Source organism: Alexandromys fortis, unplaced genomic scaffold (genome assembly GCF_014885135.2).
Source record: "Alexandromys fortis isolate MF-2015 unplaced genomic scaffold, M_Fortis_MF-2015_v1.1 scaffold_284, whole genome shotgun sequence".
NCBI lineage: Eukaryota > Metazoa > Chordata > Mammalia > Rodentia > Cricetidae > Alexandromys > Alexandromys fortis.
Window position 1 is genome coordinate 412890 of NW_026068160.1, and position 17718 is coordinate 430607.

The window sequence follows — 17718 nt, forward strand, 5'->3', positions numbered from 1 at the left end:
AGGCACTAGATTTTCTAATTTTCCTGGTGAGACATGTCCTCCACAGTGACTGGGAATGACTGGACCATGTTTGACCTGGGGGCCTGCAAGAAGACCCCCAAGGAGTTTCCTGATGGTATCAGGTTGCCTTATCTGTCTTGTTGATCTGCATTCATTGGTCCAATGTCAACCTTTTCCTACATATTCCAGAAGATTGAGACCGTCTATTCTTGCCATTCCCAGAGGAGACATTATTTCTAGGAATTCCTTGTCTACAATCCCTTCTCAGATGTTCTGTTCTACCACAATTTGAACATTTGGCATTTTGGTGTCCCCTCATAGCATTGGAAATTGCTTCTCCTACCTAAGCTTCAGTACCATAGTCAAATGTCTCAACATTCATTGTATGCAGGATCCATTCATTTCTTGGTACTGATCTGACCTTTTTTTAAAATTGATATCTATTGAGCTCTACATTTTTCTCTGCTCCCTTCCCTACCTGTCCCCTCCCTCTTCAATCCTCCCCCAAGGTCCCCATGCTGCCAATTAACTCAGGAGATCTTGTCTTTTTCTACTTTCTACTTCCCATGTAGATTAGATCTATGTAAGTCTATCTTAGTGTCCTCATTGTTGTCTAGGTTCTCTGGGATTGTGGTTTCTAGGCTGGCTTTCTTTGCTTTATGTTTAAAAACCACCTATGAGTGAGTACATGTGATAATTGTCTTTCTGTGTCTAGGCTACCTCACTCAAAATAATGTTTTCTAGCTCCATCCATTTTCCTGTAAAATTCAAGCTGTCGTTATTTTTTCTGCTGTGTAGTACTCCATTGTGTATGTACCACATTTTCCTTATCCATTCTTCAATCGAGTGGCATTTAGGTTGTTTCCAGGTTCTGGCTATGACAAACAAAGCTGCTATGAATACAGTTGAGCACATGTCTTTGTGGCACAATTGAGCATCCTTTGGATATAAACCCAAAAGTGGTATTACTGGGTCTTGAGGAAGGTTGTTTCCTAATTTTCTGAGAAATCACCACACTGACATCCAAAGGGGCTGTACCAGCTTGCATTCCCACCAGCAATGCAGAAGTATTCCCTATTCCCCACAACCTCTCCAGCATAAGTTGTATCACTGTTTTTGATCTTGGCCATTCTTACAGGTGTAAGATGGAATCTCAGAGTTGTTTTGATTTGCATTTCTCTGATGACTAAGGATGTTGAACATTTCCTTAAGTGTCTTTCAGCCATTTTACATTCCTCTGTTGAGAGTTCTCTGTTTAGGTCTGTACTCCATTTTTTATTGGATTAGGTGTTCTTTTGGTGTCCAATTTCTTGAGTTGTTCGTATATTTTGGAGATCAGACCTCTATCTGATGTGGGGTTAGTGAAGCCCTTTAAAGGCCCAAGGATCTTTTTGCATTCTAAGTTAGCATTTTTTATTTATTTATTTATTTATTTATTTATTTATTTATTTATTTATTATATATACAATATTCTGTCTGTATGCCTGAAGGCCAGAAGAGGGCACCAGACCTCTCTACAGATGGTTGTGAGCCACCATGTGGTTGCTGGGAATTGAACTCAGGACCTTTGGAAGAACAGGCAATGCTCTTAACCACTGAGCCATCTCTCCAGCCCTAAGTTAGCATTTTCAAAAGTCAGAGTTTCAATAAGTGCTCATCTAGCTTCTGGGTCTGTTGGTCCTTCTTATACAGCCTTAGTTAATCTTGGTAAAAAGTCACTAAGGGTTCTCTCTGGCCCCATTTAACCCTAATATGTGACTCATCGCGACTCATCCCTCTGTCCTGGTTCCTGAATCCTGTCCCAAGCATTTAAAGCTGCTGTGCTACATAGGGACGAGGTGTGGTCATCATAAAGAGCTTGGTCCTGAGGATCAGAGTAATGGCCCTTGCCAAGAATTTGATCTTGGAAAGCCTCAAATCCTTTTGCTTTTCCCTGTTGTTTTAAAATTTTTGCCTCTTCCCACCAATAGCATTTCCATAGCAGCTGGGGTTCGTCTTCTAGGACTGCTGAGATTAACTGAAGCCAGTTCTATGAAATGGCCTCATTTCTTAAAGCCCACATTCTCACCATTGCCCTAACAAATGGGGACTGCAAGCCTTTCTTGATTTCCTTTAGGTTGCTCATACCTACAGGCTGCCAAGTATATTCTTTGACTACCTTAGGGTATTTTGTACCAGATGGCTTCCCAGAGGCGGTTACTGGATACACAGTTAAAACTCTGGGAATGTCATCCTGACTTTGACCTGTACTGACGAGGCTAAATCCAATTCTTGTAGCTTCTCTTCCCACTCATCAGTTCCAATAATCTCCTCAATTGTTTCAAATCTCTTTTTTGTTTTTTTTGAGACAGGGTTTCTATGTAGCTTTGGAGCCTGTCCTGAAACTAGCTCTTGTAGACCAGGCTGGTCTCGAACTCACAGAGATCTGCCTGCCTCTGCCTCCCGAGTACTGGGATTAAAGGCGTGCACTACCAATTGTTTCAAATCTTTTTGCTACTGCCTTTTTTGTAGTCAGAATCTCCAGTCTTGTTGTTCTAGGGCCCTCATGATTCTTTTAGCTACTGGTTCTTATTCTGAACATATGATTCGAAGGTATGAAATCCGTCCAGGAAAGATAACCTCTCCTCCTTGGACATTATTTAGATGGTGTGCATATTACCTTCCTGGAGAGATACCCTATCCATTAACCTATCATAAATTTTTAACAGATTCTGATTGTTAAGTTCAACAGTATGCATTCTTTCAGATAATTTCTCAGCACCCTTCAACATGGATTAAATTATGTCTGTAGAATTAATGTTATCCTTTTCAATAGGATTAATTTCTCAGCTATCTGTTCATTATTGTTCTGTAAAGACTGTATCTCTCTAACTGTGCCTCATTCTTGGCTCTTTTACAAACCATTTTCTTAAAGATATAATGTGCAAAACAAAGATGTTGAAATATGAGCGGCGGGGCTGTGTCCCCAAAACCCTGGCTGCCTGGCTAGCTTATGCCCGAAATAACAACACACAAACTGTATTCATTTAAGCACTGCTTGGCCCATTTCTATCTAGCCTCTTCTAGGCTAATTCTCACATATTAATCTAGCCCATTTCTTATCATCTGTGTAGCACCGCTAGGTGCGCTTACTGGGAAGATTCTAGCCTACGCTAGGTGCGCTTACTGGGAAGATTCTAGCCTACGTCCATCCTGGGTCGGAGCTTCATCGCGTATGCCCAGGAGAGCGAAGCAGGGCCTCTGCTCCAGAGAGCAGAGCTGTCAAGTCTGAGCTCACTTCCTCTTCCTCCCAGCATCCTATTCTGTTTACTCCTCCCAACTATGTTTTAACCTATCAGGGCCAAGGAGTTTCTTTATTGCTTAACCAATGAAATCAACAGATTGATATATGACACTCCTACATCACAAAGATAATTCCCAAAATTCAAATATATGTATGTATGTATAAGGAAAATCACATAAGCCTTGCAGAATACCCTCCATAATATAAGCAATGGTTATTAAATTCCCGAATGATAATATTGTCAGTTATCATATAACATTCAAGTTTTACAATTTCCTGACCTGCCCTAGGCAATTACAGTGAATTGGAGTAGGTGTAATAATCTTTATTGGCTAGCAGGTGTCCAATTGCAGCCGTGTGGCAGACGGACTGAGCAGGCAGGGCTCTCCCTGGCTTCTCTGGGAGCGGTGGTTCTCTGGGAACCTGTGCAGTGTGCACCGGTTCCATGCAGCCTCCTGCACCGGTTCCACGTGGGCTGTCACCTACTTAGATAAATATGCTTTGTTTCACAAAATCAGAGCAGTTATTAAGGACAATTAAAGTGATTCCATACATGGAGAGAGTTGGTGGCCAGAATAAGAAGGACACCCAAGGCTTTCCCTCAGCCGCGATCCCCCTCAACGGGGAAAGTCAGGTTCCTGAGCAGCAGCAAGTGGGCTGCAGGCTGGCGAGAAACGTGCCTGAGCTGGTGAACCGGGAGCGTGGCAGGGGGTGAGGGAGTTCACGGTAAGCGTGGATTTGGCCCCATGAAGCTGAATGTGTTAGATGGGGGAACGCGAATCGAATAATCCCACACGAGCTTCAAATAGGGTATATTAAGGTTTTTCTTTATTAAAAGGGAAACGCATGGGTCACAGCAAGGAAACAGGAACAGGGTCTGACATCCAGGTGTGGTGTGCAGGAAGGGGCAGGGTGGACTCTCCCGTGGGCTTTTTGGTACCCAAAGGCCACGCCACACCTGTTCCAGCCTCTCAAAGGCTGTTAGCTAAAGGAGGTTCCCCATCATGACTCCTTCCAGAAAATTCTAACAAGCAGTTTGGGCCTTGCCCCAGGCCCTTATTTTGACAGTCTTACTGTGGTCCAGGCAGCCCTTTAACCCCTGGATTCCAGTGATCCTCTGCTCCACGCTCCTGGCTTGCTGCTTCTCTCTCCCGCCACCTTTTCCTTTTCTGGGCACAGCCACACGTTTGTCTTCCTCTTGTCCAGTGCCCACCATTTTCTCCTTGAATCTGAGGCTGCTCTGCCTGGCTTTCAGAGTCAGAACCCACAGCGGAGCTCCTTTGTATGGATCTCACCCCCCCCCTTCTTTGTCCTGACTCTGTAGTACTACACACAGAATGTTTCTCTGCAAAAGTTGCCTTGACCTTATCAATATGGCCCTTCAAAGACTAACCCTGACCAGGAATGAGACCTTGGCAGAGGGGCGGGGCCCAGGGAGGGCTTCCTGGAGGAGGCGTGCCTGGCCTTGGGATTGACATGCCCTCACCCCACACAGGGAGCGGGCTGCACTGCACTCGTGGTGGCCGTCGTGGCCAGGAAGTTGGAGCTCACCAAGGCTGAGAAACACGTGCACAACTTCATGATGGACACGCAGCTCACCAAGCGGGTGAGCCCCTCCTTGTAGGCTCCTGTCTCTGTGTGTCACGCAGGAGCCATTCCAAACCCGCACCAGGCGCAGCCCCCATGTCCGTATGTTCTGTTTTAGCAGGACGTTCAGAGGATAGTCACTCCAGGAGGCAGTTGCCGCTTCCTGGGAGCAGGGCAGAAGGGTTTCTGTGAACTGAACGTCTACCCTCCATTCAGAAACATATTCATTGATTGTACACAAAGATTGTGTTTGGGGCACAAGTTCCTCATAACAGAGCCCCTTTAATCTATGATATGTGTTCTCTGAAGGGGATCATGGTGTCCTTTTCATCTTTAGTTCTTTTTTTATGGTTTTGTGAGTCAGGGTTTCTCTCTGTAACAGCCCCTAACTGTCCTGGAACTCACTCTTGTAGACCAGGCTGGCCTGGAACTCACAGATTTCTGCCTGCCTCTGCCTCCCAAGTGCTGGGATTAAAGGTGTGCGCTGCCACCGCCTGGATGAACCTTGGTTTTTATTGTGTACCATTTGCAGTGCCCAGTAATGCAAGACATCCAAGAGTGCCAGGCAGGCTTGTGAGCAAAGTCATGCAATGGATGGAAAACCCCTTCAGAGAAACAACTCTACAAATAGGAAACAGTCACTGTTCTCTGCCACGATTTCTTCAAGGTTTAGGTCCTTTCAACAAACACTAACACATTCTACTAGTGCAGTGAGAAACAGCTCGTACCCCTGGACACAGTGACTCTACCAGATTCCCACTACACAAGTGTCTGCAGCTCGGAGGGGACAGGACCACACAGTGTTACCATCTTTGGATCAAGCTGCTAAGTGCACACCATGAACTTATCAACATTTGTACATTGCCCTTTCTGTGCCTTGGTTTTCCCATGTATAAAAGGAATGAGTGAGTGGCTAGTGCCCCGTTGGCAGAGTGCGGAGCACTGGGCTCCACCGCACCACATGAAGCAGCATGGTGCCCCAGATCTGTCAGCCCAGCAGCACTCAAGAGCCCGAGGAAAGCTAGCCTCAGCTACATAGTGAGTTTCAGTTTAGCCTGGGCTATACGAGACCCTGTAAAACAATGGTTCTCAAGCTCCTAACGCCATGACCCTCTAATACAGTTCCTCATGTTGTGACCCCCACCACACAATTATTTTTGCTACTACTTCATATCTATAACTTGCTACTGCATCATAAAGTAGATATTAATCCTAAGTGAACACCTGTGTTGCCCAAAGGTTGACAGCCAATGCAGACAAAGCAGCTGGGATATGTCAAGTTGCTAGCCGGGCGGTGGTGGCGCATGCCTTTAATTCCAGCACTTGGGAGGCAGAGGCAGGCAGATCTCTGTGAGTTCGAGACCAGCCTGGTCTACAGAGCTAGTTCCAGGACAGGCTCCAAAGCCACAGAGAAACCCTGTCTCAAAAAAACCAAAAAAAAAAAAAGTTGCTAAATTCCCATTTTCAGTATTTGACAGTCCGACACCTGTGTTACATTAGCTGTGGGAATCAAATGCACCTCTGGCCCACAGAGCAGAAACCCAACAGGTTGGATTTCCAGAGGGTTCTAGAAGTTTGCAGAAGTTTTGGGTCATCTGATAATGACCCTAAGAAACTGTTTTCTTCTGCTCCCCAGGTCAAAAATGCTGCTGCAAACGTTCTCAGGGAGACTTGGCTCATCTACAAACACAGCAGGCTAGTGAAGAAGCCAGACCAAGGCCGGGTTCGGAAACACCAGCGTAAGTTCCTCCAAGCCATCCATCAGTAAGTCCGGCACCTTCCCAGCTCCTTTCCCGCATACCTGGCTCTCAGCCACACAGGGCTGTGCCCTAGAGCAGACCCAAGGAGTGTTCTCGCACATCGCAAAGATTCTAGAAGAAGAAAGTCGGGGGTGGGGGGGAGGGGGGAGGAGAGGTAGTGTGTCACTGTGAGTCACCAGTGCCCTCAGGCACGGCGGTAGGCCGCCTGTACCTCCATGGCCCTTCTCCAAATGCTACAGCAGTTGTTGCAGACAAACACGTTAGAATTAGGGCCTAGAGCAGGGAGGGGCATGAACTGGGATCCCTGGGTAGCCACGCAAGGAGGATGCAGAGCCCAGACTGAGGCGGAGAGGTGAGGGAGCCAGTATGAGGAAGGGGCACTGGGTAGGAGAGCCCCCACAGTGGAGCTAGTGATTGAGCTCCTGAGGAATCAAATAAATAAAACCAAAAATAAACAGTTCTGGGAAAAGTACCCAGAGGGCACTTGCAGTTTGAGTGGGTCTGAATCTTTCCAGCCCCGATGGTCCTTGCCTGTAGAGGCTGCACCTTGGTCCTCCGTGCTCACCCAGCCCCCTGTACTGGATGTTCTGCGTGTCTGTCTGCCACTCCGCCCCTCTTTCCTTTTCTTTTCTTTTTTGCCTGTGATGCTCAGCCAGTGCCAGGGTCAGACCATGGGCCTTAAGAGGCAGTCATGGCCTCTGGGGGGATTTAGCTGCAGAACATGGCACAAGAGCCCCTCCGGGAGAACAGTACTCCATGGATCACTGTGGCACTGCCCTTGCCAGCCTCAGTTCCCCAGCCAGGATATTTTCTGAACAAGTTACCCTTGGAGCCAAGGGCGTGGCACCTGCCCCCCACAGGCTGTGTGATGAATGACAGGCAGTTCGCCTGAAGCCACTGGGGTGACGGCACAGGGGCATCCCTAGGGGCCAGATCCTTGCCATGGAGGTGGCAGCTCCACAGCTGGGTGTCACCTGGAGACAGGCGCCAGGTGTCACCTGGGGACAGGTGCTGGGTGCAACATGGAGACAGGCGTTGGGTGTAACCTGGAGACAAGCGCCGGGTGTCACTTGGAGACAGGCGCCAGGTGTCACCTGGGGGCAGGCGCCAGGTGTCACCTGGGGGCAGGCGCCGGGTATCATCTGGGGGCAGGCGCCGGATGTCATCTGGGGGCAGGCTCCGGGTGTCACCTGGGGGCAGGCTCCGGGTATCACCTGGGGGCAGGCGCTGTTTGTCACATGGGGGCAGGTGCTGGTAGGCACTTAGCATGTTGCTACATGGCATTAAAACCGCATTGTGCTTTTTTTCTCTCTTTATCTCTGCTCTGCCGGCTCGTGCCAGGGCTCAGAAGTAAGTCTTGGACTGACTGGAAGACTGGGGGCACACGACGCCCATGGGGAGGGGCATACCACAGATGTGCCCCTAGTGGGCAGAGGATATGTCCATCCCAAGGGTGGGGTGTGTCTGTAGCCTGCTTGCGCCTGACCTGGCCTTGCCCCTGTCTCCTCAGGCTGCGCAGTGTGAAGATTGAGCAAGGGAAGGTGAATGATCAAGCCAACACGCTGGCTGACCTTGCCAAGGTGAGCAACTGGCAGTGCTGGAGGGAAGGGTAGGGGACCCAGGGGATGGAGTGTCCCATCAGAGGAGGCTGGGAACCCACAATAGGCATCTACCGTTTATGTTCAACTTGGCTATACTATATAAATTCATGATTAATATTCCAGGCATGGGACTGCAAGCCAAGTACGCCTGGTTCTTCCAGAGACTGAAGCAGGAGGCTAGGAGGTCAGAAATGGCCTAAACTACATAGAGACCCAGTGTTGAACTTATGTACAGCCTAGGATTCTAGGCAGGGGCTCCACCCCTAAACCACGCCCCCGGCCCCTCCCTGAAAATTCTAGGCAGGGGCTCCACTCCTGAGCCACGCCCTCAGCCCCTCACTGGGGATTTGAGGCAGGACTCCACGTCACAGCGCTATTCTACCCAGTAATATTTTCTGAAGTTGTTAAATTCTTGTTGGTTTTTGAGACAGGTTATTATGTAGCCCAGTCTACCTGGAATTCATTTTGTAGACAAGGACAAACTTAGAATTCTTGATCCTCCTGCCTCAGTTTCTAGCATTCAGAGATGTTAGTCAAAGGTCATAGTGGATCATTCCACAATGTTTATTCCAGTACTCAGAAGGTACGGTAGGATGATTGCTTTGAATTCAACGATGACCTGCAGACCATGTCTCAAAATATACATACAAATAAAAAATAAAAATGAAAAGACAACACTCAGGAGGCAGAGGTACGTGGATCTCTGTGGGTTCGAGACCAGCCTGGTCTACAGGGTGAGTTCCAGGACAGCCAGGACTGTTACACAGAGAAACCCTGTCTCAAAACAAACAAACAAACAAACAGAGTGGGGACAGGTGAGGGACAGCACGGCGAGGGCCGGCAGCCCAAAGGACAGTGACTGGATGGGAGTGGCTTGAGCACCCACATCTAGCCAGATTCTGGCAGGCTGCTGGCTCAGGTGCCCCAGTGTGGATGGTGAACTTCCGGCGCCCCTGCTGGCCAAGGCCAAGGTCTTTGTCTCTCACACACACCAGCTACTTTAACAGAAATTTCTCCTGTCCCCTGCTCTTTTGATCCTCTTGGTGGCCCCTCGGCTCCTCCTTTGTCACTGGGCCTATCCATCTCCGCAGGCACAGAGCATCGCGTGTGAAGTAGTGTCGGAGCTGCAGGTCCAGCAAGAGGAGTTGGAGGCGCGCCTAGCCGCCCTGGAGAGTCGCCTGGACACCCTGGGTGCCTCCCTGCAGGCCCTGCCAGGCCTCATCGCCCAAGCCATATGCCCCCTGCCACCATCCTGGCCAGGGCCTGGTCACCCAGCCCCAGCCAACCAGAGCCCACCAGGCCACTGGCTGCCCACCGTGGGGTCGGACTGCAGGTGACCACTTGCTGGTCTGGTCACCAGACTGCTAAATCTCAGCCATCATGTGATCATGGTTAGCCCCTTGCCATTCTGGACTGCCAGACCTCTGGACTCGCAAGCCTGGGAGGAGCCGAGCCAAGTAAACTGGCATTCATTCCCCTGAGGCTGGACCGTGGGATCTTGCTGGCCACCTTGGCTGTCCTAAGCCCCAGGAGGGCAGGGAGTAGCAGCAGGGGCCCCTGCCATTCTAAGTGAATCAGGAGCCATCGACCCATTTTCGGATTACGTGGTAGGGAGGACCTTGAGCATCTCACTTGAGGAGGTGGATGCCCCAGCCTAGGAATCAGTGTACATGTGCTGAGTACCCGGTACACACAATGCCCTTCCTTCAGGGTCTGACTGGAGTAATACGCAGGCTCAGAGCGGTGAGGGCTGAGGCCAGAGCGAGGGCATGGAGGGCCAGACTTGGAGGTGGTGGCAGGCTGGGGTCCCTCCAAGCCCCGGGTTCCAGGACTCTCACTCGGGGACCACTGAGAATTCTGACAGGGATAAGTGGCCAGTCAGGACCAACTGGAACTGCGGAGAAGACGTCAACCACCTGGTCTTGGGAGATAGTGGACCTGTGGCTGGCTTCCTGGAGGTCCAGCTTGGTCTCCATAACAAGAAATTTGTAGGGAGGATCTGTTGGGTGGAACTAGACTCCACTCCCCGCTGCAGTGGGGCATGGCAGGTGTCTATCAGGGAGAGGCAGGGCCTAACCCATCCCTACACATGGCCAGAGGGTAGGTGCTCCGTAAATGCTCCCTCCAGAGACTGCCCATGAGGGCCTGGGGAGTACGGTATCATCCTGTCCGCTGAGCCAAACAGAAGCGGGAGAAATAAACAAGGCGGGGTATGGTTGCATGCCAAGGTCCCAACACTTGGGAGGCAGAGGATCTCTGAGTTTCGTAGCTACACGGTGAGAACTGGGGAAGGGGGCAAAAAAATAAACACGGCTGGAGGTGACCTGGCACTCCTTGGTGGTGACTTTTGGGAGTAGAGGAGAGGACGACAGAGTCCTCAAACTCTGCATATACAAAGGTTCAGGGCAGGATCTAGGTGAGTGCGTTGCAGGGAGGCTGGGCGGGCAGAATAGTATAAAACGCAGCTGTGGGGCCCCAGGTCGCCTCGGACAGCAGGCAGCGCTACATCAGTCCCAGCCCTGGCCTGAGTCCCGCTGAAGCAGGAAGTCCCGACGGGGTGCGGGGACCCGGCCTGGGGCTGGGCTCCCTGCGCACCTTTGCGCACAGCGGTGTGCGGGGCTGGGGGGGGGGGGGGAAGCAGCGGCTGCTGGGCTGGGTGCTGCCCGAGGCGGCAGCGCCGCTGCGAGTGCAAGCGCTGGTGGCCCGGCGGCAACCCACTGGCCGGAGGCGCGCAGCGAAGGCGTGAACACCGTGGCCAGTGACTTCACCGCAGCTGAAACCTACCTGCGACGGCGGTGGGTGCTGCTCCCCAGCTGAGCTCGCAGAAAGCAGGGGCGCCCTATGCAGAAGACACTCAGGAAGCTGAGGCCGGAGGATTGCCAGCTCAAGACCAGCCAGAGTTACGGGACGGGACCCTCTCTCAACACGTGGGAAACAACAGTTGGGTGTGGTTGCACACGTCTATCATCCCAGCACAGGGGAGCCTGAGGCAGGAGGACAGTTCACAGTAGTTTGAGGGTAGCCTGGGCTATAATAGACTGTCGATTTCTCACTGGGTGAAGTACCCCTGCTTGGATTGCGTCCCCATCTCAGAACTATAGCAACCTGGACACAGAAGTATCACAAAAATGGTACAACCCCAATTAAAGTGGATGGAGGGATTCCGTCCCCCATGCAGGGTCTGCTGAACCCCTGGGTGGGCTAGGGAGTCTCCTGTTCAGGCCTTCCAGGTGTGGGGGCCCCAATTCTCAAAGAAGCCCCGTATCTTCGTGCACCCAGAACCCTGCCTCAGTTTACCTTGCAGTGTCTGCTACTCTGCTTTTCTCTGGAGTAGGGGAGAGTATGATGGTGTTTGTGGGTCAGGTAGGAATGTCTCCCACCGGGGAGGAAACTGTGGGGGTTGGGGGACCTTTCACTATATATCGTGATCATAGCCTTCCCACCTCAGCCTCACCTACGGAGTCCTACCCCAGCGCCAGCTGTGTGTGCAGGGCAGATGTCACCGCCTCTATGGGCTCCAGGTCTCAGGGTACCCGACTGTGAAATGGGCGGGGCAGAAGCAAAGGCTGCGCTTTCAACAGCGCTGAGCTGGTGGTCTGTGGGAACCAAGGGAAATCCTGAAGCGACCCAGACTTTCTCTGAGAGGTGGCGGCGGTTGACTTGCTGTGTGACCTCAGGCCGCGTCCTCTCTGGGCCTGTGGAGGCCCATCTGTGGTACACTCGCTCTGCTGGAGGTGTTGCACTCAGTTCCCGCTCTGCCCTCCTGGCCAAGAACTCTGGTCCTCCAGTCCGAATCCCTTGTCACTGCCGCTCGCGCCCTTCAGCGCTGACTCCCACGCTGGAGGTGGCGGTGCGTGACGCCCTCGTGACCGTGCAGCAGCCTCTGGGATCCCCGTGTCCGTGCAGCTGGACTCCAGGAGTGAATACGAGCCTCGGTGCATCCCTGGTCCACCAGGGGGCGCGCGCGTCCCACAAACGCCGGGCTGGATCCCCTGAGAGCTCTGAGGGGAAACTGAGTCCCCGAGAAGGGTCACGCTGTCCCCAGACACAATTCGAAGTCAGAGCGTCTCCCGGACTCGAGCCGGGTATGCACGACGATCCACACGCCACATTCTGTGGCCAGGACTGACTTCTGCCACGCCCTGTGGAAGTGGAAATTAAGGCACGAAGCGGTTGTCCTTTGACGGGGGTGCCCAACCTGGGGTACCCCCACCAATCCGCACCGCCGGGGGTCTGCAGGTGGCAGCAAGCTGATGATGAGGCTGGGAAACTGAGACCTAGTGGTGCACGTCTGTCAACTCAGTGCTGAGAGAGACGGGGTTCCATGGCCCTGAGTTCCAGGACAGCCTGGGTCACCGTGGGCGAGAAAGAGCCAGGCGTCGTGGCAAACGCCCGCAAACCCAGCCTTGGAAGCTCGGGGCTTGACTGCATGGCGCACTGGAGGCCAGCCGGGCTGTGTGAGACCCGGCCTCAAAGGAAAGGAAGCTTTTGTCCCAGCACTCGGTGTACACGAGTGAGTTCCAAACCAGCCAGGTCTTTCTCAGAACAGCCGAAATAAAGAAAGGCAGCCAGGTTTCGTGACTAAGGCGGCCATCCGAGCCCTCAGGAGGATGACGCAGGACTGTCTCGAGCTCCAGGCCAGCCTGGACTACATGAAAACCAGTTTCAAAAACAAAACAAACAACGAAAAAACAGTGACAGCTGCAAAGTTTGCGCCTCAGACCGGGTCCCCACTTCAGGGCCACCCTCGCCGCAACGCCGCCCACCGAGGGTCAGCTTGGGGCGGAGCCTAAGAGGACCCGCCCCCCGGTGCTATTGGTGAATTTTCCCACCAGACCACGCCTCCTCGATGCTAATGTAGGAGGGGCGGGCCCCCCAGGCCACGCCCCTGCGCTACGGCGTAACCGTTCTAGGGGGCGCGGCTTTTTCTCAGGCCACGGCCCTCGAGGAACCTTTGGTCCAGTTCGGCAAAGCCGGGTTTTCCAGGCCCCGCCTCCCAGCCGCGCTATTGGTGGTTCCTCTTCCGGGAGGCGTGGCTTTCTCTCAGGCCATTCCTTCGCCACACTATTGGCTCCCAGGGGTCGCGGCTTTCCCTCTCTGGCCCCGCCCCCATCGGCGCTTTTGACGGAGCCTCTTCCGGTAGGTGCGGCCTTCTCCGCAGGCCCCGCCCCCGCCCCGCCGTATAAGAGCCCGCCGCGCCGCGCGCGAGTCCCGAGCGGTCTTCGGGTCCTGCTGGCCTGCGTGTCCGCGGGCGTAGTTCGAACTTGCCGCGCTCCCAGCCGCTCGGTCTTCCGTGTCGCGGGTTCGAGCCCCGGGTCGGCCTTCTTTTGGGTTCGCGTCGGTCAATGCGATGCTGTTCGACAAGGTGAAGGCCTTCGTGGTGCAGCTGGACGGGGCGCGCGCGGGCACCGAGCCCGTGTTCCACGGAGGCCAGGCCGTGGCGGGCCGGGTACTGCTGGAGCTGGCGGGGGCGGCGCGCGTGGGCGCGCTCAGGCTGCGCGCTCGGGGCCGCGCGCTCGCACACTGGACCGAGTCGCGCAGCGCTGGCTCCAGCACCGCGTATACGCAGAGCTACAGCGAGCGCGTGGAAGTCGTGAACCACCGCGCCACGCTGCTCGCGCCAGGTACAGGCTGGGGACCCCCGAGACCCCGAGCAGGCGATCCCCAAGCCCGCGTCCGCTGAGTCCATTGTCTTCTCCTAGACTCGGGGGACATCGCCACTCTGCCCGCCGGACGTCACGAGTTTCCCTTCAGCTTCCAGCTGCCTATGTAAGCCCCGCTGTCGTCCACCCGCTGGGCATCTGCGCTCCTCCGACCCCTAACTCCTCGGGACTTCACTTGCATGCCTCTGTCTCCTACCCTGAACCGCCTCTCGCCACTCCAGCTCCCTAGTGACATCCTTCGAGGGCAAACACGGCAGCGTCCGCTATTCCATCAAAGCCACCCTGCATCGGCCCTGGGTCCCCGCACGCCGCGCCCGGAAGGTGTTCACTGTCATTGAACCCGTGGACATAAACACACCTGCCCTGCTGGTACGTGGCTGCCCCGTGGGGGGCAAGGTGGGGTCCGACCTGGCCTCTCCGCCGTCTTCCGGAGTTGGGAGTTACAGGCGGTCTCTGAAACAGAGGAGCCAGAAGTTAGAGGTGACTTGCTAGAGCCGGGTGAAAACCCTGAAGGCACCCACTTGTGTGGCTCTCTCTGGGCGAGTGTCTTGCCCTACCTCAGTCTTAGATGCCCCGCTTGGGAAACGGGGCACAGTAGGGCTTGCACTTTTTTGTTTTATTGGTTTTGAGATTTGTTTGTTTCTTTCTTGTTCTTTTTTAAATTTTACAAACCCGTGTGTGTAACCCTGACTGGTCTCTGTCCTCAAATCAACAGAGATCTGTCTGCTGGGATTAAAGGTGTGCACCCCACACCTATTCTTGGTTTTAATTTTTTATTCAACTTTTGGTTTCTTTAGACAGGGTCACATTTTGTAGGGGTGGCTGGCCTAAAACAGGCACCGTTCTCCCTGTCCCATCTTCTTTCTGAAACTAGGGTCCCTCTAACATAGAAGCCCCAAGTGTCCATGTGCCTGAAGTGACCCTTAGTGTCCCCACAGGAACCGCAGGCTGGAGCCCGGGAGAAGGTGGCTCGATCCTGGTACTGCAACCATGGTCTTGTCACTCTCTCAGCCAAGATCGACCGCAAGGGCTACACTCCGGGTAACAAGTGGGAAGGGATGCGGCTGGAGTAGGAAGAGCTAGCAATGGGGAAACTGAGGCAAGCTGCTCTGTGCTGTAGGTGAGGTCATCCCTATCTTCGCGGAGATTGACAATGGCTCCACGCGACCTGTGCAGACCCGCGCCGCCCTGGTACAGACACAGACCTTCATGGCCCGAGGTGCACGCAAGCAGAAGCGCACTGTGGTGGCCAGTGTAGACGGGGAGCCCGTGGGCCCTGGTTGCCGTGCGCTGTGGCCCGGTCGCGCGCTGCGCATCCCCCCAGTGGGCCCGTCCATCCTGCACTGCTGCGTGCTCAGTGTGGACTATTCCCTCAAGGTACCCAGCAAGCCTCCCTCCACCCCGTTGTTCGGGCCAGGGTGGAGGGCACAGGTAGGGTAGTTGTCCACATCGCCGCTTCTCCCTTCAGGTCTGCGTGGACATCCCAGGTTCCTCGAAGCTGCTGCTGGAGCTGCCATTGGTCATCGGCACGGTCCCCTTGCACCCCCTGGGCAGTCGCTCGGCCAGCGTAGGCAGCCGAGCCAGCTTCCTGCATAACTGGGGCCTGTGCACCCAGTTGGAGGCGCCAGAGGGTGAGCTCAGTCAGCAACCAAGGATGTGGGCAGGTGGAGCCGCGGCCCGGTCCCACCCTCCAGTCCAGGGGTCTCTAGGCAAGCATGGTCTAATCCCAGCACCCACCATCCCTGCACACCGAGGACTGGGGGACGGTTCAAGGCCAGCCTCCCCTACTTAATAATTCAAAACCTAACCAGGACTGTAGGAGACCCAGCAGGGCATGGTGACACACACCTTTAGTGCCAGGCAGCAACAGAGGCAAACACAAGGGGACCTGTCGCTGTGTGCTCCAGGGCAACCTGCTCTACACTCAGATCCTTCCTCAAAAAAACAAAACCAAACCAATTGTGGCAGGAGGATTGCTATAGTTGGAAGTCAGCCTGGGCAACTGTCCCTAGGGGGGAAAGGCGAAAGGCTTGGTCATAGTCATGTCAAGGCCACGGGTCCTCCAGAAGCCCGGTCTCATCTCTCCCTTCCAGCACCCCCTGAGTACTCAGAGGTGGTGAGGGACAGCCTGCTGCCAATTGCCTCACTGGGGCCCTTACCCCTGCTGCGGGACCCGGGTGTGACTCTGGAAGGGCCCTATTTTGCCTGTCTCCATGACTTCCGCTACCACCCGCCTCCACTGTACTCTGAGGTAAACTGCTTGTGCCCTCTCTAGCTGGGGGGGGGCGGGGTTTGCTGAGTCACATGGGCTTCTTACCCTCCCCTCCCCCCAGCCCTTGGGATGCTGAGGCAGGAGGAACACAAGAGACAGGCCAGCCTGGGCTACATAGAGGAAATGAGCTCCCGAGCATATGCTCAGCCTCATGCCCTCCTGGTGACCCCTAACTGCCTGTTCTCTGAGCTTGGGGCTGGCAGGGTGGACGAGGCAACTCACTGGGACTCTGTCTGTCAGGAGGATCCTAACCCCCCCTCAGAGGCTGTGAGGCCACGCTGCATGACCTGCTGATGTGTGAGCGGACACTTCGGTAGGTTCACGTTTCTCTGGCCACTGCAGTCCAGCTGTCTGCTTTGGGAAAACAGGAGGCCGAGGGTCTCCTGCCGTCACACAGGACTGAGGAGCAGCGCGTGACTTCTGTGGACTGGGGTCCTCCTGAGGCTTCCAGTTCTCTGTGTTTGACCAGTGCTAGATCCCTAGAGGGTTACAGTCTGGGAGAGATGAATCTGGGAGAAGCCAGAACCAGACGGGAGGCCAAAGGCCCACAGAGGAAGTTTCAGCGAGGCTGTGGCATTGAGGAGCTCAGCATGCAGACGGGACAGAGGAGATGGTCGGAGCTCACAGTCCCACCGTCTGCAACCTAGGGGCGGGAGCCCAGTTGTGCAGGCATCTTAAATATGGCCACATTGTAAGGTGAGCAGGACAGACCGAGGCTCTGTGGGACTTGAGGGTCCAAGATTGCCAGTTTCTGAGGACTGGTGGCCCGGTGAGTCCAGAGCCGCCCGCATGCTCTGCCACGAGAAGCTCAGGCCTTGCTCAGGGTAGAATCCAGACAAGGACACGGCAGCCTGGCAGGTCACCAAAGGGGCAACAGGTGCCCGGGAGCAACTGGGAAAGCTCCCCTCTTCACAGCCCTGCCAGGGATTTGCCATGCCCACGTCTGAAGAACTCATCACCCTTTGTACATTAAAAATGAATAAATAAAAACGGGAAAGACTGAGCTGACACCTTATTCGCCCATGGCCCCTGAAGACCAGTAAAACTCCGATCCCCTCCAGGGACTTAACTGGGGCCCATGCCCTCCTCACACACCTTCCTGCCTCTGGTCACCAGTCTGTCTATGTCTTTTTCTTGTTTTGTTTTTTAAGATTTATTTGGCTGGGTGTTGGTGCTGGTGCACGCCTTTAAATCCCAGCACTCAGAGGCAGAGACAGGCAGATCTCTATGAGTTCTAGGCCAGCCTGGTCTACAGAGCTAGTTCCAGAACAGCTGGGGCTACACAGAGAAACCCTGTCTCAAAAAGCCAAAAAAAAATATATTTGTTGTTTTGTGTGTATCAGTCTTCACGAAGGTGGGGAAGGGGCCTCGAGCTCTAGGCGTGGTTTCTGCATGCGATCACCCAGTGCTACCACACAGCCTGTGAATACAGACAGCTAGAAGCAGGTTGAGCCCTCAGGAGGTTGAGGCGGGAGGCTACCTAATGAGACTGTGGCAATAATAACATTGATAATGGATTCCATTAATTAGTTATTATTTAATCCTATCACTG

General features: G+C 53.8%; 2 protein-coding genes across 10 annotated transcripts in view; both read left to right on the forward strand.

Annotated features, from left to right (window-relative positions):
• The window catches only part of Kcnn1 (potassium calcium-activated channel subfamily N member 1), a 33397-nt gene extending 22685 nt beyond the window's left edge, over nt 1-10712 (forward strand). For 8 of the 9 annotated variants that reach the window (XM_050127649.1, XM_050127650.1, XM_050127651.1 and 5 more), the window contains 4 exons: nt 4779-4889; nt 6507-6634; nt 8141-8210; nt 9323-10712. In XM_050127649.1, the coding sequence (XP_049983606.1) occupies nt 4779-4889; nt 6507-6634; nt 8141-8210; nt 9323-9568 (555 nt within the window). In that variant the 3' untranslated portion in view covers nt 9569-10712. The remainder of the gene's footprint in view (nt 1-4778; nt 4890-6506; nt 6635-8140; nt 8211-9322) is intronic. The other variant, XR_007589459.1, reaches the window with a different exon arrangement.
• A 2738-nt stretch (nt 10713-13450) lies between these two features.
• Nucleotides 13451-17661, forward strand: LOC126491784 (arrestin domain-containing protein 2). The gene is made up of 8 exons (XM_050127655.1): nt 13451-13855; nt 13934-14000; nt 14116-14263; nt 14833-14935; nt 15015-15271; nt 15363-15525; nt 15988-16145; nt 16407-17661. The coding sequence occupies exons 1-8, from the start codon at nt 13582-13584 to the stop codon at nt 16458-16460; spliced, it is 1224 nt and encodes a 407-aa protein (XP_049983612.1). The 5' UTR covers nt 13451-13581; the 3' UTR covers nt 16461-17661.
• Nucleotides 17662-17718: the final 57 nt, after the last annotated feature.